Below are 25673 nucleotides of genomic sequence, written 5' to 3'. Positions count from 1 at the left end.
ACGTCAGTTGCCAACATGGTGTACATTGCTTTATTCACATTCTGGTATCAAGGACATCTCAATAGGCTGACACACATTCATTCTAGGTTTCAGAGTAGCAGCCGTGTTAGTCTGTATCCGCAAAAAGAAAAGGAGGACTTGTGGCACCTTAGAGACTAACCCATTTATTTGAGCGTAAGCTTCCGTGAGCTACAGACTCCAAGGAGAGACTGCTGAATTGGAATTAATTTGCAAACTGGACACCATTAAATTAGGCTTGAATAAAGACTGGGAGTGGATGTGTCATTACACAAAGTAAAACTATTTCCCCCTGTTTATTTCCCCCCCTACTGTTCCTCACACGTTCTTGTCAACTGCTGGAAATGGCCCACCTTGATTATCACTACAAAAGGTTTTTTTTCTTTCCTGCTCACCTTTCCTGATCACTCTCGCTACAGTGTGTATGGTAACACCCATTGTTTCATGTTCTCTGTGTATATACAATCGCCCTACTGTATTTCCCACTGCATGCATCCGATGAAGTGAGCTCTAGCTCACGAAAGCTTATGCTCAAATAAATTTGTTAGTCTCTAGTGCCACAAGTCCTCCTGTTCTTTTTACATTCATTCTAGAATCTTAAGAAGAATCAGGCCCCTTTCAGAGACCCCAAAGTGGACATCCCAAAATGGAGACACCTCAGTTTACTAGTCACTTTTGGAAAGGCGGGTCAGTATACCTAACAGAAGCTCTACTGGTATATATTCAAACCATTTGAAATAACCACCTGAAAAAGAGTACTGAGAGTTGCTTTGGGTCAGATGATCATAGTGGGGATACAATAGGTGAGTAACCATGCATGCAAATAGGCAGTGTGGTATACAGATATAGGGGTCTGAGAGTGCAACAGATGTGTAAGCAATTTAGCAGGCACAGCTGTTGGCTTTGCTTAGGAAATACAGGTCTTCATGTTTCAGCTCCCCTAGCAGTCAGGTAAGTCACCCCTGGGGAAGCTGAATGAGTGGGGGAATGTGTGGAGCGGCAACGCCAGAGAGTAGCATAGAGCGTTAGAATTCTTTTTGTGGAAGCACTCAACATTGGGGGGGGGGGGAATCACTAGAATGTTGGAATTCAGCTGCCAGACGTGGAGCGACATGGGAAAGCACCATAATATCTTGTTTTCCTTTGACCTGCCAGCTTGACAAGTACTTGGACTCTTTGGATTACTCAGGCCTAGACCTGGCATAATTCCAGGTATGCATGACAATTTGCCATCACAAAATGCCTTTGATACAAAGAATTCAAAGTGCCTCCCAGACATCACTGAACTACTGGAAGCCTCCCAGCAACACGGGGAGGTGGGGAAGCCCTGAGACTCCCATTTGACACTCAAGGAACCCAAAGGCCAGAGTGGTTCTAACTTATTTAAGATCACACAGGAAAGAGAGTGCCCAGGCTGCAGCTCCGCATCTTAACAAGTCCATTCTTCCTCAGAGGTGTAGTCGCCTCTCTGCCACTGGTTTGTCATTTCTGGGTGCTTTGGGGGATGGAAAGTGACAGGTGAGTAATCGGTGAGGTACCCCTTTGAAAATCTTCTGCATGCTCCACAGAACCCTGAATTTTCTAGGACATTAAACCCTTTTGCCTTCCAGACTTTTTCTTGCAGCTGTCATTCGTCTTTGAGGGGGGTGGATGGGAAACCTTTGGAAAACATCAATATCACTCTTTCATTGTCAAAAGGAATCACAGTTGAAGGACAAAAGATGCATTCCCTGCCCCAGAAGCGCCTGTCATTCATGGACAGGAGAGCCAAAGAGTGGGAATTATACTGGGTCTCCTGAATGGAAATGCAGAGAACTACCATTAAAATACCAACCAAGCGATCTTTAGTGTTCTTGTAAACAGCTTCTGTTGCAACTGTAACTTAGATGGAAACAAAAGAGCATTCCCAGCTTGTTCAAACACCAAGTTTTTAATCATTATTCACATATAGTCTCTGTTTATATTGCCAACAAAGGAACTTTTCAGCAACATGGGAAAGATGCTGTTCAACAAATTTGCACTTACGGGAAACTCAGGGTCTTGGAATAGTTTGTTGCCACTGCATGGACATTATATACACACATGCACAGGCATGCATACACCCACGTGCACACACCACTCACATTTTAGAAACTGACTAATGATTTTGGGCGCTGCTGCTTTGGAGTGCTCTGCCTGAGACTCACCTCAAAGGGCTCTGATTTTTAAAGGACAGGTGCCCAGCGCTTTCTGAAAATCAAGCCCCATTAGTGGGCACCAAGTGGGGCCCCTCAAATACCCAGACACTCAAAATCACTAGCCCCTTTTAAGTAGGCTTGTACATTTGTCTCTTCCAGTAGATTTATTAACAAAGGAGAAGCCCACATGACTCAGACCTGGCTTAGAAATAATGCACAATTGTTGTATAATCCCCAATTTTTACATTGATTTTTCCTTGGTTCCATGTAGCATAAAACTCCCATGGCGACATAGTCCTGGAGCAAATATGTTAGATTCAAGGGTAAGCTCTCACTGATTTAAAAACAAACAAACTCCCACTCACTGATCTCTCCTCCATACAATAAACAGCAGGGCATTTATGGTTTTTTTTAAATATAGAAAAAGTAGCATTTTTAATGATCAATTATTGTTATTTTTATTATGAACAACAATATAAAGACTTTGGGTTCTACTCCCAGCTCTGCAAAGGTCTGTCTACACCACAGTTAAAAACCGGCGGCTGGCCCAGGCCAGCTGACTTGGGCTAGCAGGGTTTAGGCTAAGGGGCTGTTTAATTGCAGTGTAGATATTCAGGCTAGGGCTGGAGCCTGCGCTCAGGGACCCTCCCCCATTGTGGGCTCCCACAACGCAGGCTCCAGCCCATGCTGACTCAGGCCAGCTGTGGGTTTTTAATTGCAGTTCGGACATACCTCAAGTGACCAAAGTGAATGGACTTTGGGTCAGACCAGAAGTGAAAAAAATGTACATTGCCTAAGGCCCCATCTCAGGAAGCCAGCCAGTGGGTCCTGTTGCAGAGGGCATTTCCTTTAACTTTGGGGAGCCAGACGTGGCACAGAAAGAACCCATCCCATGCAGCCACTGCTGGTCGCAGGGTTTCTGGCCAGTACCTCTGTTCCGTGGCCTGACAGGACTTGGCTCGTAGCTCTGAAGGGAGAGCCCAGCAATCTTGGCCACAGAGACACTTCCCCCTTCTATAAATACTAACAGGAAGACATTTTATTGTTCACATAAGCCCGTTAATGGACCCAGACACATGATCGAAATGTCTATTTATAGTTTAAGAAACATCCTTGAATATTGAACTAGTACCATCTAATTTACCTCAATGCTTAATTAAACACACAGCAATAAAGATAACGCACTTACTGAGAAAATATGGTTTATGGGCTATGGCTAGACATAGAACAGAACAGATTTAGAGATCTGCTTGCCGTGCTGCACTGAGGGCCTGATCCTCAGCTGCATCAACTTGAAGGAAGCTATGCCAGTTTACACCTGCTGAACATCTGGCCCTTAAACTTCACCATGAGTTAATCGGGAACAGAATACATCTCCAGGAAAGCTCTGTGCACACATCAATTTATGCATATGCATTGCTAAGACATCACTACATGTGTCAGGTACCTGATTAGTATTCGAAGCAGTGGCGTTGGCCAGTCTCAGCGTTGCTTTGGTGATGCTTCCCACACAAGTCATGACAAATGGAGCTTTTAGCTTCTTATCTTCTACAAATTTTAACAAAGAGGTGACAATGTCTTCCCCAGGCCCCAAACGGAGGGCATAAACAGAAAAGGCACTAGGTCCAGTCTGTGTAGAAGAGAAGTTTACAATGGTAATAGCTCGTACTTGACTTCCTTAATAAATCTATCCTTTATAGCCTAGTTTCAGTGGGTCAGCAGAGTACATCAGAATATGTTAGTAAATCCATTTTTATTGCATGGTCTTCGAGCAGCCCTCTTTCTGTGATATTATCTCTCATTTTGAAGCAAGTGTTAATTGTATCTCCTCAAGGCTCCTTGTGCTAGGCACGGTCCAAACACATAGTCCCTAAGAATTTACAGTCCAAATAGACAAGATAGTCAAAGGGTGGGAGAAAAAGAAGTACTGTCATCCCCACTTTGCAGACAGGAAACTGAGGCACAAAGAAATTAAGTGACTTGCCAAGGCAACAGAGTGAGTCCATGGAAAAACCAGGACTTGAACCAGACCTCCTGAGTGCCAGCCCAGTGTCTCCACCATAAAACCAACCTTCCTTTCAGAGATGCACCCAGTGATGCCTCATGTTTCTGGAGCTGCTAGTAGCTCCTCAAGGTTCTGCACACTGGGCAATATCCACACACAGTTCTTGGGGCTGCTGATAAATAACAGGTGGCTTCCAGTGTTATGGCGCAGCATCAGGAAAGTCGGGCACTGCATGGCTTCTCTCTCCGCTTCCCCAGGGAGACTTGCCTCTCCTGGTCTTGAAACAAAATGGATGATTTTTGTGGCTGCATTTCAGACAGACTGAAATGGGTTATGGAGAGAGTCCAGCAGGCTAGAGAGGAGGAAGCTGCCGTAGGAGATTATAGTCAGAACCACAGTGGGAATGGAATGGACTGCCTACATAAGGCTCAGCTAGGCAGACAAATAATGCACAGTGTCTGGGGAGGCAGCATCATGATCAGCTTGCATATTCCTGGAGGTATTGGTTGAGTTTGGCAAAGCTGACCTAGGGGATTTAGCCACCAAACTGCCACAGCAATGAATGAGCATTGCACAGCTGAATCCACCAGTGGACTTTGAAAATCTCAGTAATGGCCCTAAATGTTGGTTATGTAGTCCAGATTCCTTTGGTTTTAGGCCAAGATTGTCCCTTGCCAGATGCCTGCACAAAGCAGCGACACCCCCTGTTTAAACCCGCGTGTGGGCTACCTGAACCTGGCAATCCAATCAGACAGGAGTAAGCGGGACTACACGGCTGCACACTTCCACCCCAGAGCAGATGGTCAGAGAGGGGCAGAGCCTCAGGCCAGCACAGGTGAGCCAGCCGTGAGCATAGGTCAGTGCTGATATCGATCCGCAGCAAACTGCTACTCTCCCAGAGCAAGAATGAGTGGGGAGAGAATTGCATCTCAGAAGGGTGTCGCTAGCAGAGCTGTTTCATCTGAAACAGCTTTTAAAAAATGGTTAAAGATTCCATGAGAAATTTCCATTTTTTTAAACTAAACTTTTTTGGCGGGGGATAGAAAAACATCAGCTAAAAACTTAATATTTGTCACATTTTGGCCACTGAAATTCAAAGAATTTTCAGTGTTTGGGGTTTGGATTTTTTTTATGAAATGTTTTTTGACAGAAACAAAACTGTTTTTCTTTTCATTTATGTTTTTCACAAGAACAAAGCACATTTCCCAACCTCCCCTGGTGTCTAGTCACAGCGCCACCCAGGGCTACTTCTGAGAGAGAGAGCGCAGCGTCTGCACTGGGCTGTATCTAACAGCACAATCTAGTCTTTTCATCTGTTGTATTTTGCATGGTATAAAGAACAAGGAGCATGGAGGCCAGAATCATAAAGTGAAAAATGGTGGGACTAGGGTACTGATTTCTTTAGTTACCTGCCTTCCATGGTAACAGGCACACATCCCCATATGTGGCAACAATGTAAGCTAGTTTTATTACTCAATAAAATATTTGAAACAAAATAAATGGTTTTATCCTACACTATATCTCCTCAAATAATAATGTACCGACTTAAAAAGAAAACCAACCAACATTCACATTCTATGCCTGAGTTTTATTTTCGGTCCCGGAGGATGGCAAACCAGGCATTTCAATTTTGAATTCGAATACAGTAACTATAGTTCTCGGAGAGTTTGAACAAATGCCAGCAAAACAAATCCCAAATCAAATTTATTAGCTGGTGGAGATGTCCAACAATTTTACACAGTGACTTGATAAAGCCATCTGGGGATTCCTTTCAACATTAAGTGATTTAGAGCTCCTACAGAAACTTCATTGTCTGTTATAATATATAAAGAGTTTCTCAATATCAAGTCATGTTAAAACAGCAACAATTTGGTTGTTTGTTATTTTCAGTTTATATGTTTTGCTTTAATCTGGAAAGTTTCTCAGCCCCCCCCCCCCCCCCGATATCTATAGTCCTGCAGAGAACTATAAAGGGACAAAGTGAAAATTAACTAAGACTTGCAGCCTGTGTTTTTAAAGAGCTACCTAACATTCGATCGCAAGCTTGAGACAATCCCTGGGAATCTGTGTACATCTGCAGAAAAGGAAACAGGTCTGCCTCCCCATTATGATTAGTTGTTAAATGCCAGCAATAGGCTCAGTGTTGTACAAAGCACAAAACTAAAGAGAGTCCCTGCCCAGCCTATGGGGGTGGGCCAATGACCAATAAATCAGTCAGAGTCTTTTTGTTGCCATTCATCAGGTGTCAGATCAAGCCCCATTTGTATCATGATGGTTTATGTTCCATCTTAATTGAAAAAAACATTAATTTACAGTCAATGTGTTTGTATCTACATATATTCATGAACGATAAGATTTGGAATTTTTTTTCTAAACTTGTCCCCTGTATTAAAATAATTGGGAGGAGCACCCCCGTTTCACGTTACAGGTAAGGATTAACATTTCTAGAAAGAAGATCAGAAATTCTGCATCCCCTCTACTTGAGAAGGGTGGTCCTATGGGTAAAATCCTACCTTGAGACTTGGTAGGCCTGGCATCAAGTCCCTGCTCTAGCACAGATTTCCTGGGTGACCTTTGATGGGGTCTCTCTGTTCCTCAGTTCTCCATCCGTAAATTGGGGATAACAGCACTTCCCTAACTCACAGGGGTGTTGTACGGGGGTAAATATGTTAAAGGTTGTGAGATGCTCAGACACTGTGCTGATGGGGGCCTAAAAACATGTTATTAATGCAACCTACTATCCCCCGTTTTTTGTCCTATGACTGCAGAGGTGTTAACGGGCCACTTCACCTTGAATGTTTAGCGTAAGGAGTTAACATATTCAAAGAGACCAATCTGTCCCACCTTGTATTTATCTGCAACACTGAGTACCTTTCCCAGAGAAGAGCTCCCTGTAGCTGGAAACCTTGTCCCTTTCACCAACAGAAGTTGGTCCAGTAAAAGATATTACCTCATCCACCTTGTCTCTGTAAGGCATGTCTACACTTGCCACTTAAAGCACAAAAAGTCCCTTTTTTGCGCAAAAACCGCAGGAGTATCTACACTTGCCAATGACTTTTTGTGGTGAAACTCAGAAGAAACCACCTCTACGAGAGGCATACAGCTCTTACCGGTGATTCTTTTGCGGTGATGTGCAAGTGGAGACATGTTCTTCCTGTGTAAACAGCTTTTAACCTCCAGAGGATATCCCACAGTGCCTAGGATGACCACTCTGGTCAGCAGCTCTGCTGTTCTGACACCAGGTAAACAGATGTCCGCCCCTCCCGCTGTAAAGCCCCAGGAACTTTGAAACTCCCTTTCTTGTTTTGTTTGCAAGTGCTCATCTGGCCAAGTGACCACGGCTGCTTCACAGAGCAAATGATCCTCCACTTGGACCCTGTGCTCACCCCCGCCTTTCCCACAAGACCTATAGTCAAACTGGAGAGAGCTGCACTGTGGGATAGCTGCCCTCAGTGTGCTGCTCTCATCCACGATGGAAATGCTGCAAACGTGAACACTCTCTGATGCCTATGGAAGTGAGTGAGTACACAAACCAGCGCTTTTCTTTCACCCATTCCCTATCACCGGTGAAACTGACAGCGCAAAACCTCTTCAAGTGTAGACATAGCCTAAGAACATAAGAATGGCCCTTCTGGGTCAGAGCAATGGTCGATCTAGCCCTGTATCCTGTCTCCGACAGTGGCCAGTACAGACCTTCAGGGAGTATACAGAACAGGGCAGCTGAAGTGATTAACTCCATCTTTCTCTCCCAAGGTCTGGCGGTCAGATGGTTAGGATTGCCCTAAACTTGTGGTTGCATCACCAATCATCTTGGCTTATAACCATTGATGGATCTATCTTCCATGAACTTATCTAGTTCTTTTTTTAAACCCAGTTCTACTTTTGGCTATCACTACATCCAATGGCAATGAGTTCCACGGGTTAATTGTGCACTGTGTGAAAAAGTACTTCCTCTTGTTTGTATTAAAGCTGCTGCTGCTTAATTTCATCAGGTGACTCCTGGTTTTTATTTTGTGGGAAAGGCTACCTAAGGCAGATAGTTTTATCTTCAAACAATGCTGACAAAACTGTAAAGCTATTAAAAACAGAAACAATTTAAGAACCAGGGATGTTCTAAATATGTACTAGGAATATGACAACTAATCTGTGATTCCTGTCCTAATACCTACAACGTGTTCATATGTCTATGACTTTAGAAAAGCAGAATAGCAAACATTTAAAGTGGCAATCAGCACAGGGCAGTGGCCATATAACTTAGGGTGTGCCCACCCTGGCACAGTTACAGCGCTGGCCGTTACAGCACTGCTCAGAGAGCGCTGAAGGGAAACCGCTGTTGTGTGTTCACACTGTCAGCTGCCTGCGCAATAACGTGTTCACACTTGCAGCGGTATTCGGAGCGGTGCACTCTGGGCAGCTATCCCACTAAGCATCTCTTCCTCTTCTGCCACTAAGAGTTGTGGGAAGGCGGAGGGGGTCACGGGGCATCCTGGGTCCTGGCCCAATGCCCCATGATGCACTGCTTCACATCCCAGCAATCTCTGTGCTTCCGTCCACATTTGGCACCATCTTTCAACGGTTTGTGCACTGTGTGCTCTGCCTCTTTGGTCCGCAGGAATGGATCCCGCACTGTTGACCAATATGCTGCTCGCTCTGACTAACACGTCACGAGTGGCAGTGGAGTTATTCCTTAAACTGCAAAGGCAAGAGGAGTGCAACGTTGATCTCGCCATGCATAGTAGCTACAACACAAGATTGCTCATTGCATTCATGGAGGTGCTGACCACAGTGGAACGCCGTTTTTGGGCTCAGGAAACAAGCACTGAGTGGTGGGATCACATTGTCACACATGTCTGGGATGACGACCAATGGCTGCAGAACTTTTGGATGAGGAAAGCCACATTCATGGGACTGTGTGATGAGCTCGCCCCAGCCCTGCGGCGCAAGGACACGAGAATGAGAGCTGCCCTGATGCTGGAGAAGAGCGTGGCAATTGCACTGTGGAAGCTGGCTACTCCAGACTGCTACCGATCGGTCACTAACCAGTTTGGAGTGGGAAAGCTGACCGTTGGACTTGTGTTGATGGAAGTCTGCAGGGCCATTAATCTCATCCTGCTCTGAAAGACCGTGACTCTGGGCAACATGCGTGACATTGTGGATGGCTTTGCACAAATGGACTTCCCTAACTGCGGAGGGGCGATAGATGGCATGCATATTCCAATTCTGGCACCAGACCACCTAGCCACCAAGTACATTAATAGCAAGGGGTATTTCTCAATGGTTCTCCAGGCACTTGTGGATAACCGTGGGTGTTTCACGGACATTAACGCAGGCTGGTCCAGAAAGGTGTATGACTCATGCATCTTTCGGAACACTGGCCTGTTCAGGAAGCTGAAAACAGAGACTTTCTTCCTGGACCAGAAGATCACCGTAGGGGAAGTCGAAATGCCCATTGTGATCCTGGGAGACCCTGCCTACCCCTTAATGTCATGGCTTACGAAGCCATACACGGGGCACCCTAACAGCAGCAAGGAGCAGTTCAACAACAGGTTGAACAAGACTGCAGAATGACTGAGTGTGCTTTTAGCCATTTAAAGGCTCGCTGGCGCTGCCTATATGGGAAGCTGGACCTGGCCAATGACAATATTCCTATGCTTATAGCCACATGCTGTATGCTCCATAATATTTGTGAAGGGAAGAGTGAAAGCTTCACTCAGGGCTGGACTGTTGAGGCTCAGGGCCTGGAGGCTGAATTTGAACAACCAGAGACCAGGGCTATTAGAGGGGTGCAGCATGGGGCCATAAGGATCAGGGATGCCTTGAGGCAGCAATTTGAAGCTGAAAGCCACTAATATTTGTTGCTATGCTCGGGAGTGCAGTGCTTGTAATGCTAGGAGGTGATTGTGATTGGTGCAGACGATGCAATATGAAGGTTTAAGATAATTGTTGCTTTGCAGGGCTCTGTTTGCTTTCAATTAATAGAATAAAGATTGCTTTCAAACCAGCACAACTATTTTATTAAAAAAAACAACTGGAGGAGAGAGACAAACAAAAAAACACATCAGCACTGAGGGGGATGCAGAAGGGAAGGTCCCAGGAGGCAGTGGGGTCCCAGGACGGTTAAAGATTTGTGTATGTCCAGGGAGCATATCCAAACTTCTCCTTTAGAGTACAGGGCTAAACTGAAGAGAGATGGGTATTGAGTGCAGTGGGTACTGGGGGTCTGCAGTGCTGGACTGTGACAGGGGATGAGTGGAATGCTGTGGGTACAGACTGGAGCCAGGAGGTTGATAAAAGTGTGTTGGCGGTGTCTGGGGGGCGCATGGGAAAGAGTTTTGCGACAGCGGCTGCAGGGGAGCAGGCATGGAGCTGCTTAGTTTGCAGTGTTAGTATCACCTGGAGCGTGTCCACTGGGTGCTCCATAACGTTAAAGAGCTGCTCCATGGCTTTGTTCTGGCACGCCGCTTTCTCCTTTTGGTCCCTCTTCTCACTGTCCCGCCACTCCTTCAATTCCTGTTTTTTCGGCTGCAGAGTGCATCATAACGTCATGCAGAAAGTCCTCCTTAGCTTTTCGTGGCCGCTTTCTAATTCTGCGCAGTCATTCAGCCAGCGATATCAAAAAGGGAGGCTGGGCTCCCAAGGTCATCTCTGTGAAGCCAAAATGCAACATTTCACAGAAGCAGTATTGTTTGCAACACACAGAACACTGATTCTGGGGTTTAAGACACAGCCAGTACTCTCACACCTGTCGCTAACTGGCTGACCCCAGGGAAGCACACATGAGCCACAAGACCCCCAAATGAGTAGTCGCAGGGGCAGGGTAAATCAGTGTTCCCAGACCCTGCTGTACACTGGGCAGGTGACTCTTGGGGAGAGCCAGCACTGTAGTGGGGGGCTGATAATCGTTTCTGTCCCAACACTTTCCACAGGCTGTGTTCATTATGGAAGATATCTCGCTGCTGAGGGTGAGCAGGGAATCAAGGGAGGGTCCTCTCCAAGCCTGTGGCTTCCGCCCTGGCCCCTATGTGGCTTGTCTGCATGCAGCGATGGTCAGCCCCCGTCCCCCACCCCGTGATGGCAAAGTGGTGCAGGAAAGTTACTGTTAATGGGGCAAGAAACAAAGCAGCTCTGCCAAAGAACCTGCAGCAGTGGATTGCCCAGTATCTCCATGAGAGTTTCCTGGAGATCTCTGAGGCAGATTCCCATGAAGTGAGGGAGTCAATCAACAGCCTGTTCCGCCACTCAGACTAGGCATGTGGTGGTACGCACATCACACAGACACAAGCCCACTTTCTGCAACCTTCCTGCCCCCAGCAACTCACTTCAGCAATTCCCAAAATCAAATCCACTTACCAGGGGCCTCCTCTCCTGTTTGTGCTTTGCCAAGCTCAGACAGCTGTGCCTGGCTAGCCTCCTCCGGGATAGAAAAGAGTTCCTGGCTGCATCTCTGACTCCAAGTCGTCCTCTGCCTCTGGGTCCCCATCCTTGTCCAAGATTTCCTTCTCCTGGCTTGGTCCACTCTTGATTGGCATGTGAGCCACTGAAGTATCCACAGTGGCCTTTGCAGTGGAGGTTGGGTCACCACCGAGTATCGCATACAGCTCTTTGTAAAACCGTCAGCTCGTGGGTTTGCCTCCCGCCCCTTGTGGTAGGCATTCTGCAGCTCCTTCACCGTGACCCTGCCCTGCAGTGTGTCCTGGTCATGGCCCCTTTCTGTCATGCATCATGAAATCTGTCCATAGGTATCATAATTCCTACGGCTGGAGCGCAGCTGGGACTGGGCAGCCTCCTCTCCCCAAATGCCGATGAGGTCCAGCAGCTCGGCACTGCTCCAAGCGGGGGATCGCCTGGTGCGTGGAGCAGGCCTGGTCACCTGGAAAGACGCGCTGAGACCACTGCATGCGTCACCGAGCAAACAGGAAGGGGACTTTCAACATTCCCAAGGAATGTACAGGATGGGGCCCACGGTTGGTCACCTGAGGGCAGGGCGGTAGAGTTCAAACCGATGACCAAAGAGGCGAGAACAGGCATCGTGGGACACCTCCCGGAGGCCAGTCGCAGCGCTGTAATCCACCAGGGTGTCTACACTGGCACCATGGCACTGTACCCCCAGTGCAGAACGCTGTGCGCCTCTTGTCAGGATGGTTCTTTTACAGCGCTGCAACTGCACAGGGTCTGCGTACTAAGTGTCTTGGGAGTGTGTTCCCCTCCGGAGTTACAGCACAGAAAGCTACTTTACTGTGCAGAAACTTGCCAGTGTAGACGAGGTCTTAGAGAGAGGCACTATTCAAACTTCGATCAAGGCTTCCGTAGTATTTATGTGTAGCAGTGAACAATGCTCCTGAATCCTCTGAGCAGTGCACCCTGGGGCAGTGACATTTGAATGATAGTAGACCACAATCCTCCTGCTCATTGGCCAGCTCCTTCTCCAGCCAGCGCAATTTAGAACAGCCTTGGAACAGCTCTGAGTCATGCAGTCGGACCTAAGGTGGAAGGAAGCATGAAGGTGGCTTAGGGCCAACTTTGCCTCCCCTTCCCTGAGCCACAGCAAAGCATGAGCTAAATACACAGCTCCCAGTTGAGCCTGGGGTTTTCAGGTTGACAAGGGCCAGAAACTTCAAATTGAAATTGCATTCACATAGTGTAGCTTTCCTGGTTTCTACTTTGCATAGGCTCAAAGTAGTTTTAAGTAAAAGTTAAAAACTGGAACAGAAATGGATGAACCCTCACTCTCTCGCTAATTGCCAGATTGGTGTCACACACTTTTAAAGTTATGTCATTCGCATTTTATTTAATAAAATATCTTTTTTATTTTATTTAATCAATTGTTGTACTTTCCTAAGCCCCAAAGGACAGCATGTCTTTTGATTGTTCACTCTCACATATAAAACATTTCACAAACCTGCAGGATAGAATTCTTCATTTCAATTAGTGTATAGCGGATCATTAGCTAACTAATAAGACCAGTTTGCTGTCGCAACTATTTTCTAATTAAATGCAAAATGGAGATTTCTAACCCAGATGGTCAGTGATGCTACAGATTTGTTTAAATTTGGTATCACAGTAACAAACTACTAATTAGGGTTTGTAAATACGTTAATTCCCTCATGGCTTAGTTGTTAGTATTGCATACAACCAGTTTATTAAACCATCAATTGTGGCTGGCTTTCCGTGGGACTAACACATAATCCATGGATCACATCCTGGTGCTAACTCATTTTGAAGGGATTCTGAACAAAATCGTAAATGATGTCTTCAGTTTTACTCATGCATATTATTAATACATGTTTGACATCATATTTAGATAATGTTCTGCCTATGTTTTATGCAGCTATCCAGCAACTGGAAGCATCTATTATACAGAGGCTATTTAAGCAAATTTACATAGGCAAATCCTGACTATGCACTGACGTTCTATTCTTGTGTAAAGTTCAAATAAACGGATGAGGAGGTAGTATGGTGCAGTGGGTAGGGTGCTGGAGAAGGAATCGGGAGACCTCCATTCTATTCCTAGCACTGCCATGTGCTGTTCTATGAGTTATGCCAAATCACTTCTTTTCATTCCTATTTAGATTGTCTCCCAAGAGCTGACAGACTCTCATTTACTTTGTGTATACACAGCACCTAGCACAATGGGACCCGGATCTCAGTTGGGGCCTGTAAGTGCTACCGTAATACAAACAGAGAATGATACCACACGGGTAACGCCCAGAAGTCTGAGAGGACAGAGCCTGACACTGCTCCCCAATGGATTGTAGTAGCCTCCACAGCTGCTAACCAGGGGGACTTGGGCAGGGGGTCCAACTGGCCATGCCCTTGCACACTTTAACACGTGGTCCCATGAAGATTTTTTATGAGGCTGCTCCTGTAGATTCTCGGGGCAGCTGAGGCAAACAGCAAGAGAGTTTGCACTGTGCCATAGGATATGTTGACACTGCAGCCTGCGATGTAATTTCCAGCCCCGGTAGATGTATAGATGCTAGCATTGACTGAGCTAGGGCATTAAAAATAGAAGTGTCGCTGCAACAGTGCAGGTGATGGCGTGGGCTAGCCGCTGTGGGGAGGGATAGCTCAGTGGTTTGAGCATTGGCCTGCTAAACCCAGGGTTGTGAGTTCAATGCTTGAGGGGGCCATTTAGGGATCTGGGGCAAAAATTGGGGATTGGTCCTGCTTTGAGCAGGGGGTTGGACTAGATGACCTCCTGAGGTCCCTTCTAACCCTGATATTCTATTCTATGATTCTAAGTATAATCCCATCCAAAACCCTGGGTAAGGACTCAGGATGGCTACCTGTGCCAGGGAGCCCCCCATCTCCACATTTGCTGCTTGGATTGTACTGAGCATGCTCAGTAACACTGCTGAAGCCGGCTGTCCTAACTCTGTCCCCCCAGCTCTCAGCCGGCACTGGTCATTTCTGAACCCATCCCACAACTACATATAGTCTTGTGGGAAAGGATTCCCATCCAGCAGCTGTGTCCAGCTCCAGAATAGGGAGCAAACCTGTCGTCCAAAGAGAACGTTATTCTTTCTACATAGGGTCTTATACCATGCTCATCACCATACTATGCCGCTCCCCCCAAATCTGTCCTGTGTTGGGGAGAACACCTCCCTGCCCCTGTTTGTGAGTGCTCCCAGGAAGAGAGAAAACCCTTTCCCCTACTGGAAGACAATGTATACAAGAAGAAGAAGCAGCTCATGTAGGACTTGAACCCACAATATGCACAAATGACGGGAGTGATGCACCACAGTGCATCTTTATAAAGCCCATGCCAGGCTGCTGTCTCACTAACACTGCCTGGTGATCTGAGACACCTTAAGCCTGTAAATCAATGCAGCTCCATCGAAGCCAATGGAGATATGCCCATTTACACCAGCTGAGGATTTGGCCCTTCCAAATTTTAAAACCAAGGAAAAAGGAACGAATTCTATATGCTTGCAGAATTTTGGTTGGTTACCTATCCCCGCCCAAATGCTCATCGTATCGGATCCTGGCTTGGGATTCACATACTATACATTGCAGCTCCCATTTACTTAGGTGCACGTGCATCTCCAAAGGCTCATTGAATTTGATTTCAATGAACCACTCATTATAAGAACTGGAAAATATTAATCAGCAATATACTACTGTTATAATGTGCAGACTGAAAGAACCTTCACTGTAACAGCTCTACTGAATGCCTATAAAGTAGAGGATAAATGATAGATAACTGTGAATTGCAAGGTTATGTAAACATTGAGGGGGTTCAGAAAAATCCTATTAAACCATAAGAGAAAAGCATGGCTGATTTGTCACATCATCAGGACCCAAGAACGCATTAATAAATAGAATAATAGGTAATGAACCATGAAGTACAAGGTTATAGTGTCATTCTGTGGTGGGGAGCCAGTGACGATATAAACAATGAGGAAAAAAAGAGCTTTGTTGGTTTGTCACCAGATCCTTGAACTCCATCTTTTTATACCTATTTTTAATGAATACCTTGTCACCTCCTAGGCAGTCTTCTCCCAGATCCCACATTCCTCCCCCTCCCCGCCCCCCCCTCCCGCCCATTCATCTGAAGTGCCCATGCTGGTGTTCTCCTTCTTCCTTTGTTAAACTTGGGACTTCAAGAGCTTTTCCCGTATGGTGAGCACAGAAGTCAACTTTTCCTTTCGTATTTCCAAAGCATCACTGGATTGTTGGCTAGGTGGGGCAGAGGTTCGGTGTATTACAGGAGCGCCTACAGGCCCTGCCGCCCCTTTTGCTCTTTAAACAACAGACACGTGAAGAAACCACACACAAGTTGGGTCCCAAATAACCAAGTTTACTAACGATACACAAACTTGCAAAGCCTACTTACACAGGCGCTGACTTTCTTCTTTGTGAGTGGAACCAGGGCTGCAGTTTTTACTTCAATGTAGATAGTCACGGTAAAGCCCCGATGAGAATGGAGAGGGCAGCGTTAACCTCTAGGCTGAGGTAACAACGAGCCACGCCTTTCCTCCATTAGCATTTTCCATTCAGATTGCTATCCCGATGTAAAAAAAGAACGACATTTTGCAGAGAAAATAGCCTGGGATCGGGGCTTCATTGTGCTCGGCACCATGCAAAGACGTAGTGGGAGACAGTCTCTGCTCAATGGAGCGCACAATCTAAATAGCCAAGACTGACAAAAGCAGCATTATTAGCTCAATTTTACAGATGGGGAACTGAGGCACAGAGAGAGCAAGGCCCAGATCCTCAAAGGTTTCAATGCAAATTAGGAGCCTAAATACTGTTGAGGACCTGGGGCGAAGTGACTTGCCCACGGTAACACAGGAAGTTTGTAGCAGAGGCAGGCATCCTAATTTCCTGAGTCCCAGACAACCACATTGACTGTAAGACCATTCTGCTAAAAAGTTAATGATTACTAAAGTGATGAGTTGTACGTAGTCTCAGGAAGCCATGAACAGCTGTTCATTTATTCGTACATAAAAAAGAAAGGCGAGTGAATAAAGAAACAGAGCTGAAGCAGAAATCTGTAATTTGTAATACTTCCTCCCCCTCCACTCAGCCTAGGCCAGGAGAGCCGACCACCTAAATTAATGTGCAAAACGTCGTAGGTCTCTTCTCCCCAGAGTCCTACTATCTGTTCCCTGCCTCTAGCAGCATTAACATCCAAACAGGCTGCTCTGCCGGTTCTCTTTCTGAGGATTTAAATACAGCAAAATTTAACATGGATAATGCCACTGTCAGTAACAATTCTGTCTCCCCTTTTGCTGCATGTCAGAGCTAAGTATCCAAGAAGGGCTTGGATAATTCCCTTCTTTAATTTTCAGGCCAGCTAGCCACAGCCTTCTTTTACATAGCAGACCCATGTTTCATATGGCCCCAGTGTCTATACAAGCTCCTGACCAGTCATTTTGGTGGTGGAGGGCAGCGCTCCTCTGTCTCGACTCTCACTTCATGCAGTGAGGAGAGTTGTGCTGAACAGCCTCTGGAGGTAAGTGGAAATCAGCTAACTTTGGCACTCTTTGTCCCCTTTTCAACATCTAGCTTTGATTGAAATCCTTGGGCACTCAAGTGGTTGTTGACTTAATGGAGTAATGAGATATGCCCTTAAGTGAAGCTATTTCAGTGCCCATTCATCTTCTCCTAGAGCAGGAGATACAAGGGGAAAGTGTTTCTCCTCTAATCCTTGTTGGTTGTAATGGCTCAGCAGAACACAGGCTTGGGCCCAGCGAGGCATTCCTCAGGGTACAGAATATGTAGGCATTATCTCCACCCGGAGCTAACTTCAAAAGGGTCCAGAACAAACCTACCTTAGACCAATAAGAAATCTGTTCTGTTTAGGTTCTCTTACTACACCCATCACAATGGCATCTAAGCTCTTAAGAAAACCTTCTCCTGTCTTGCTGATGATAGTCAGATCCTGGTACATAAAGCATATACAAAGCATATAACTTTTTCTTTTCAAAAGGGTCTTGGCAACCTGTAGCAAGCAGTTAGAAGAATTGTCCTGGAATACCTCTGTGGGTGCAGCAGTACATTACGTGTGTCCTGGATACACAACATACCACTCTTCACTTTGCATGTTGTACCCTCGTAAGAAAGAAGCTTCATAAGATCATCAGGCAATTAAATTACTTTAAAAAGGCTTAGCTCTTAAAGTAATTAAATTACTTTAAAAAGAGCGAACCTCACTATTAGTCACCACAGCTATTCCCCCAGGTATCAGTATCCATATGGAAAGGCCCTTAAAAACAACATTTCCTCAGAGTCCAAATAAATAACTCCCAATCACTCCCGATAAAGAAGGGTTTAAGAGCAAATATTGTCTAGGGTGTATAGCAGGGTTCTTGTACTCAGGACTCCTGGGTTCTGTTCCCCAGTGGGTCTCGGTCACTGACTGTCTATAACCTGAGGCAAAACAGTGAACATCAATTTGGCTCAATTTACTCCCCAATGAAATGGGTATAATAAATAATAGTACTTAGTGATTTCACAGTGGTGTGGTGAGGGTTTAATTAATTGAAGCATGTGTGTTGATGAAGAATTCCATCCAAGGGTAAAAGATTGAGCACAGAGACAGCACTCTCAGTGTGTGCTTCAGGGTGCACGGCACCCCAAAGGGGGCAGAGAGGGCTGGGAGGCAGTGAAGCCATAGTTCTGTTCTCCCCACGCCATGTGGCAGATCACACTGGCCACAACTGAGGGCACAGGACTAAAGGATAGGGCCACATGAGCAGTTTAGCTGCACACTGGGATGTTCAGGGAAGGACTGCACCTCTAGCAGACACAATCCTTCTTTGAGCTCCCCTTGGAGCGATTTGGCTCCACGCTGCCCCCTGCTGGGAACATTTTGACCCCAAACTTTTTTTGTTTTTTGGGGTTTTTTGGCCATACCACCCTGTATTCTCTCATTCCACACACATAGCTGCCAAAAGGCACAGGCAGACAGAAAGGCATAGGTGAGGATTCTTCAGGGGAGGAATTTAATGAGACAGTTTTATCAGAAGGAAAGATATTACATTGCCTTAGGTAGATGTGCTCTGCTTCACTGGTTCTCTACAAAGAATTGAATCGATGCTTAAATCACATTTTCTCTTGCTTCCACGGTCAGCTCCATTTTTTTTTAATATGGCAGAAAAATCTATTTTTTCTGCTGAAAATTTTGTCCCAGATGGTAGAAAACCAAGGGAGTGGTGCTGGAAGGGGACAGCATCCTCTGGGGTCTGAACCAACGTGTTCAGTCAGAATTTTATAAATAGAAACAAATTCCACCTTAAAGTCAATACCTGCTCTGAAAACTGACTTATAAAAATGGGATTCTATAGTTATTGTCTCTCACGATTAGCTCAACTGACAATTAAAAAACATTTTTCTAATTGCCAGTGCTGCAAATTCAACCTGGGATCTGAGCATCAAGCTGGGTTCTTTCTGGCCCAGGGGTCATCAGGAGTAATAAAGATTCTACAGGCTAGTTTCTGCCCTCAGTTATATCTGTCCAGATCCATTGTATTCAGATACTGTTCTTATATTATTTGTATTGATTTTTACCCTTGTCCCTTCTTTCCCTACCCCTTCTGTTATCTGTTACATTCAGATGCTTTTCCTGTCTGATTTAGGTTGTAAGCTCTATGATCTAAATTAGACAAGCATGGAACGGCAAATGCATAGCACATTATAAATGTATAAGTCAAATCTTTCTCCTCCTCCTCCCCCTGCCTCAGAGAAATTGTGGGAGACAGACACACACTGACAGCAAAATTAATAATCAGCCCTGCAGTGCCAGGCATTGCAGTACCATTCACTTGACTACGCATGTAAGCCCCTGGGGGCAGAGGCTGTCTTTTTGTTCTGTGTTTGTACAGAGCCTAGCACAATGTGATCCTTGTCTGTGACTAGAGCGGTAATACAAATAATAATAGTAATTAGGGTATCATCTACTGCCTTCCTCTGCCAGGTTCTGTAACTTGACAAAGTTTGCAGGTTGTAGCCCTGATCCAGCAAAGTACTAAAGCATGCATATGTCTTTAGGCACGTACCTAAGTCTCACTGACTTCAAGATAATAATACTTAGCTCTTATACAGTGCTTTTCATCCACAGATCTCAAAACACTTCACAAAGGAGGTCCCTGCATCATTCTCCTCATTTTATAGCTGTAGAAACTATGGCACAGCAAGATCAAGTGACTTATGCAAGGATGCCTGACCAGCCAAGGGGCAAAGCCAAGCATAAAACCCAGACCTCTTTACTCCCAGCCTAGTGCTCGAGCCACTGTGCCAGACTGCATAAGTTTAAATAAGCTGCTGAACTGGGGCCTATGCACCTCTGAGACTGGACCCAGTTTCTTCTAATGTGCAGCGCTCAGTGTCCTAGTTCCATAATAAGAGGATAGCTTCTCTATCAAGGGAGGCTAGGCATTGTAAACTGCCTTCCAGATGTCCAGTCAGACGTATTGCTAGGACTGTGGGTTAGCATTTCAAGCAAGGAGAAGCCACTCCAGTATATAACTGTGGCAACTTGGGATGTACCAGAGAGTGACCTGTTGAGCCTGGACACAGCTGGGAGAGAGACTGTGAGGGTGTCTTCCCCCAGCTGAAGACAGTTGATGTTGTCCACCTCCTCCGTTAGCAGCTTCTGCAGAAACAGCAGTGCAGAGAGCTGTAGATAGCGCAGCTGCCCTCCCTTCACCTTCTTCTCAGGGATACCTGCAGGATGTCAAGCGCTGTACAGTGATAACAGAGGGGCTTTCTATTTTTCTGTAAATCTAAGATACAAAATCCAGCCCTGGGTAGCTCCCCAAGAAGTCTAGAAGCCCCATGAAAACATCACTTCCAAAGTCAGGCCCGTGACAATACCAGACAAAGTCAAACTTTTGTGAACTGACACGACGCAGCTCAGCTAATTATATTTTAAATTCCACTTGTTATGCACAGTAGGTCAATAAATTCTAAGCCACACAGATGCTCTAATTTTTAAAACCATTAAGTTCTATGTATGGCACACCAGGGGGAGGGGTTGTCTAGGGTGCACATAAGGCACTCCTTGAGATATGAAACATTTCCTCTTGTGCATCTGGGTCATCCTCACACGGCCCCACTCAGAAGGGATATTTTATGAAGCTGATAAATAAGAATTTATATAACTACACATGCAGAACACAAACACACACCACACATATGGAGAGAATAAATAATAAGTAACTGTGAATTAAATATGTTGAAGGATTTTGTTAGCATTATAATAAACCATCAGAGCAACGCCGGAGTGGCCTGGGATGTCGCCTGAACCGCGAAAGGTATTTATGTCCTTTTATGAAATGGCTGTTGGCTGTGGGGGCTGGAGGGCTCAGGGCACTGATAACAGAAACTGGAGCCTTTCAGCTCTAGCTCAGCGGTCTGAATCCAATCCAAGCTGGCTGATAGTTATTCCTGGAGCTTGGCTGCAAAGTGGTATTTGTAGAATGAACTGGTGAGGGGCTATGCATGTGAAGACAGATGGCCCAGTGGTTAGGGTACTAGCCTAGGAGAATAGGGTTCTGTTCCCTGCTCTGCTACAGATTTACTCTTGAGGTTGGATGAATTATCACTGAGTTACCCAGCTGTAAGGTAGTAACATCTCCTGACCACACAGGGGTGCTGTGAGGCTAAATATATTAAGATTGGGAGGTGCTCGGATACTTAGAGCCCTGCGCGGATACAAAATTTGGAATCACATCCATCTGCCGATTTGCAGGACTCTACTGATATTATGGCAATGGGGGCTGCCCTAAGTACCCTATACATAAGGTCATTCTTATTGAATAGACACTGGCAGTCTCAGCAAAGGCCAGGAACCAAAGAGGCCTGGAGGCCAAGCTGGCTCCTGACGCATTGGCAAGGGGGTAGGTTCACCTTCCTCAAGGGATCCTGCGGAGTTGTATCCTCCAGGAGAAGCAGCGGGTGAGGCTGTTCACGTGCCATCAGAAACACCCGGGGTGAGATTTTCAAAAGAGCGACGCTGTTCCCGTTGGCTTTAGCGAGAGTTGTACCACTGACTTCAACGGGAGCGGCGTTAGGCCCATGCACTGTGCACTTTGGAAAATCCCACTCGCAGGGCTCCGTCATGCCTGTGACCTCAGGATGGGGCAGCCTTCCCCAACTGTGTCCAGGCCACCCTGCCAGCTGGGGAAGGAGGAGTAGCCCCCACCCCTCCTCAAGGGCATAATCCAAATCATGTTAAAGTCAGTGTAAAGGCTCTCATTGACTCCAGTGGACTTTGCCTGAGGCCCCAACACCCTTGAAGCAACGTGTGGCCCCCATGGATGCCTGGTGGGAGCAGCCCCCGGTCTCACCTGAGCTCAAGCACTGCAGCCATCCCTGAAGACGCCTTGTGTTCCCCTCTCACCCTCCACGTCTACACATGCACAGGGGTCAGCAGTGATCTGGCCAATAGGGAAATAAAGTTGCTCCAAGGTGTTTGCTATGTAACTAAAGCAAGGGAAATGGAAGGCAAGGCATAGGAGAAGAGTTCAGGAGAGGGACAGCATGGAGGTTAGCAACAGTGAGAAGGCAGGAGAGATTGCTGCTTCTTAGCATATGCGCAATGTGAGACACATGACCAGGATTCATCACCGAATTTGGTTTGCTGGTTGGATCAAGAAAGATCTGAAGGGAGTGGGGCAGTGGCAGAGAATGGGCCCTGTGAATGAGAACGATCCAGGTGACAGAAGGCAGCAGGGTACCAGGCCCAAAGCCAAGAGCGAAGAAGGGAAACCGAGGGAGGAATAAGGTGAAATAATGAGATGGTGCATTTGGGCAGAAGATGAAATACAGGGAAACAGGAAGAAACGCACCTGGGAGGAAGATTAGGAACGGTCTGTAGGTGAGCACATGGAGGTTGAATTTGATGTAGTAAGAGACGGGAAGCCAATAGAGGAACTCACAGAGCTGAGGAGAAGGTGGCGAGGAAGATGACTTGAGCAGGCTATTTTTGACAGGCTGCAGAGGTGAGAGGCAGGGGAGGGGCTTAACGGTTACACTGTGGACAACGGTTTTAGCAGTGGGGACAATTTAGTTGGGATTTCTCAATCAGCTCATTAATTCACCACAGAGTTACCCCAATGGTGGTGGAAAAAATGTAAGGAATTGCCAAGAGAGCAAACAGAATCCTGCTGAAATCAGCCAGTTTCTAAGCAAGTTGTGCCCCCCTCTACCCCCCCGGCACCCCACTGTTGAACCTTTCAAATTGTCCAAGTCTTCTAACACAGACATGCATAAACATTATAGCAGTGTCCAAACAGACATGAGGAACAAATGGGGTCATTGGCTTTCCTTCCTCCATGATCTGTATAGGGCTGAGCCCGCCATAAACCATCAACAAATAACCCGTTCGTACTAACAGTAATGTATTTATTATATACCGGTTAGACATACGCTTGTTAATTCTTGTCCTAGCCACAATCCCAGTTTTAGCTCTGCCAAGCCCTTAGTAATCTCAGACAAGCAAGGAGGGGCAGGTTTGAAAGATGCAGGTCATATGTATCTAGTGAGGCACTCGTCTTTCTTTATAAATCAGGTGTAAATAGCAAATTAAATTTTCCACTGTAAATTATTTACCCATTGTGTAGCAGAAAGGAAACAACAGTCTTTCTGGCCTAGCCTTATTTCACTATCAGCATGAAAAGGCACAAGATGCGTAAGCAGCTCCAAGCCCTTAAGCTCCAGTCAACCCAAGGAGCATATATGAAAAAGTTTGCTTGACTTCTGTGAAAATACAGGCTGCAAAGAGGCTGTTACTATAATCCTATCCAAACTCAAAATGTAATTTTCTCACTTTGAAGGTTGGTTAGAGATGCTATTCAAGTTACAACCCCCACCCCAAGCCCAAGATCTTTAGCTAAAGGTAGTTTCTAGCCTGGAAGTCAAACCATTATTTTTATTGTATTGACTCAAATGGAATCATAGGCATGTGCTAAAAGGTGCCACAATCAAAGCTTTCCTGTGGCTTTGTGATATCTTGCACCAGCCACACAGGTTTTAAAAGGACAGAGCCGTAAAATTTGTTTGAATCAAACACACAAACTCAGAGACCTGACAGTCTAACCTGATCCAGTAAGAGTCCCAAGACGTAACCTACTGTGCCTTACAGATTATTTTTTTAATGACCTTCCTCCCTACCCTTAGCTGCTCCCTTTCCAGCCAACAGCAACTCTGAAACAAGGAGTGCAAACGTGTCAACATTTCAGCTCCACTACTGGGTCATCAGTGTTGCCAGCTCTCATAATTTTATCCTAAATTTTGCAATATTTGATATTTTTCTTAAATCTCCAGCTCTTGGAGTCCTGTAGTTAGTTGAGAAGAGAATCCTGCTTTCATTAAAGAATGTAAGTTTCTAGTCCTTGTGACTGTGAAGAAAATCTTTCCAACATGACCCAAATGCATACTAAAGGCTCAAAAGCCGGAAACCAACAAAAAAGACCCCCACATTTATTATTTAAAAAAATCTCATGATTTTTCATGGTCTGACTCATGCTTTTTGAACGCTCAGGGTTGACATGATTCAAAAAGTGACCTCTGGCTCTTTCTGCCTGCTCCCTATTGACACCAGGAAGGCTACAGATATTTACAAGTTTCACAGTACATGGGTGGTTTACAAAATTTTGCCAGACAGGGACAGATAGACCATAATCCCAATAAGCCAGTAGCCTATGGTAGCACGTCTCCCACCTGAGGAACTAGGATTTTAATATGGCTACAGGCCTCACTTTGGAGGGACTAGTAAGAGTTTTCCACAGTTGGAGGATGTTTTTAAAAAGTAATTATTGATACAATAGACTGATCTTTGGATATTGCAGCTTTGAGGGTATCCCTTCTGTTTATACGAGTCCCATTCCTGTATGACTAACAATCATGAGATTATGGAAAGAAGTAGACTGATGCTGCAATTGCAAAACCAATTTTCAGAAGGTCTTCTGGGCACTAGGAGCACCACCTAGTTTTCTAGGGCTTTAGTTAACAAAGAATCCACGACCCCCAGGCCTCAGCACACAGTTTTTGAGTCTTTAACTGCAATAGCTTAATCCCTTTATAGAATAAGATGATGCAACTTTCCTACCATATTTAGATTAAAAAACAAAACCAAAAACCAAATAGCAATGTTATACTAATTCTTATGGTGATTTTACTGCCAGTCTCCTGAAAGCGGATGCTTTTCCTAAAGGCCAAGGTTATGGAGTCATGTGAATACATAAATTCTCAGTTTTAAAATTTTTAATGTAAATTTCAGACCTTTGTTTTTGCGGAGAAAAAGCTTGAAAGCATGAGCCCTAAAGGCTCGAAAACAAACAAGCGGCAAAAAAAAATAACCCTCAAAATTTTTATTTGTTAAAATTTGACGACTTTTATGACAGTCTCATGATCCGAAGGTCGGGGGGCTTGGCTCATGATTTTCAAATGCTTGGGGTTGGCAATAGTGGATTGCTCAGAATCATTTTGAAAATAAGTTTGTTCCTTCTGTCCTAGAGACACACAGGCCACCCAGACTGTGCACCTCTGAATGAAAGGCACATTCAAATGAAAAATACAAAGAATATGTTATAAAGTGCAATAATTACCCTTGATTTAGTCTAAAACTAATGAACATTAGGTCGATTTAATGTAAAGCAGCTTAACTTTGCTTAAGTGGTAAAGCTTAGCCTCTGAGAATCATTAGTTTCACCACAGAACTTTGTTGTATTTAAATCAGTTAAGATAAAGCACATAGTACTGTGTCACGTATTTAAAAGTCTGAGTCTTACAGGACATTTAAATGTGTGTGTCTAGAGAATGCCTGTAACGAGGGTTACAGTCCATTCCATGGGCAACAGAGAAAATCAACCATTAAATAAAAGTGAGTTCTTCTGCAGCCACACGAGTTAAACTTCAGTCCTGGAGCCACATTCATCTCTGGTGTAACTCTGACCCCAACGGGAAGAACTTGGTCCCTGGTGTCTTAAAATTACACCTGCCTTTCAGGAAGGGAGCAACATTGT

The 25673-nt window shown here is 45.4% G+C and overlaps 1 protein-coding gene across 4 annotated transcripts in view; it reads right to left on the bottom strand.

Moving 5' to 3' along the window:
• LOC140909751 (bifunctional protein GlmU-like) overlaps window positions 1-25673 on the bottom strand; it is a 114369-nt gene that overhangs the window by 44081 nt on the left and 44615 nt on the right. The window contains exons 1-2 of one of the 4 annotated variants that reach the window (XM_073339789.2): window positions 10594-10692; window positions 3643-3825 (exon numbers count right to left, since the gene is read on the bottom strand). The exons of 2 other annotated variants lie outside the window; for them this stretch is intronic. In XM_073339789.2, the coding sequence (XP_073195890.1) occupies window positions 3643-3825; window positions 10594-10641 (231 nt within the window). In that variant the 5' untranslated portion in view covers window positions 10642-10692. Of the gene's footprint in view, window positions 1-3642; window positions 3826-10593; window positions 10693-25673 lie in introns of those variants that run through there. One more of the 4 variants, XR_013635629.1, reaches the window with a different exon arrangement.

This window comes from Lepidochelys kempii, chromosome 3 (assembly GCF_965140285.1).
Source record: "Lepidochelys kempii isolate rLepKem1 chromosome 3, rLepKem1.hap1, whole genome shotgun sequence".
Classification (NCBI taxonomy): domain Eukaryota; kingdom Metazoa; phylum Chordata; order Testudines; family Cheloniidae; genus Lepidochelys; species Lepidochelys kempii.
The sequence above is the reverse complement of the archived record's forward strand: the minus strand, read 5'-3'. Positions and strand labels throughout refer to the sequence as shown.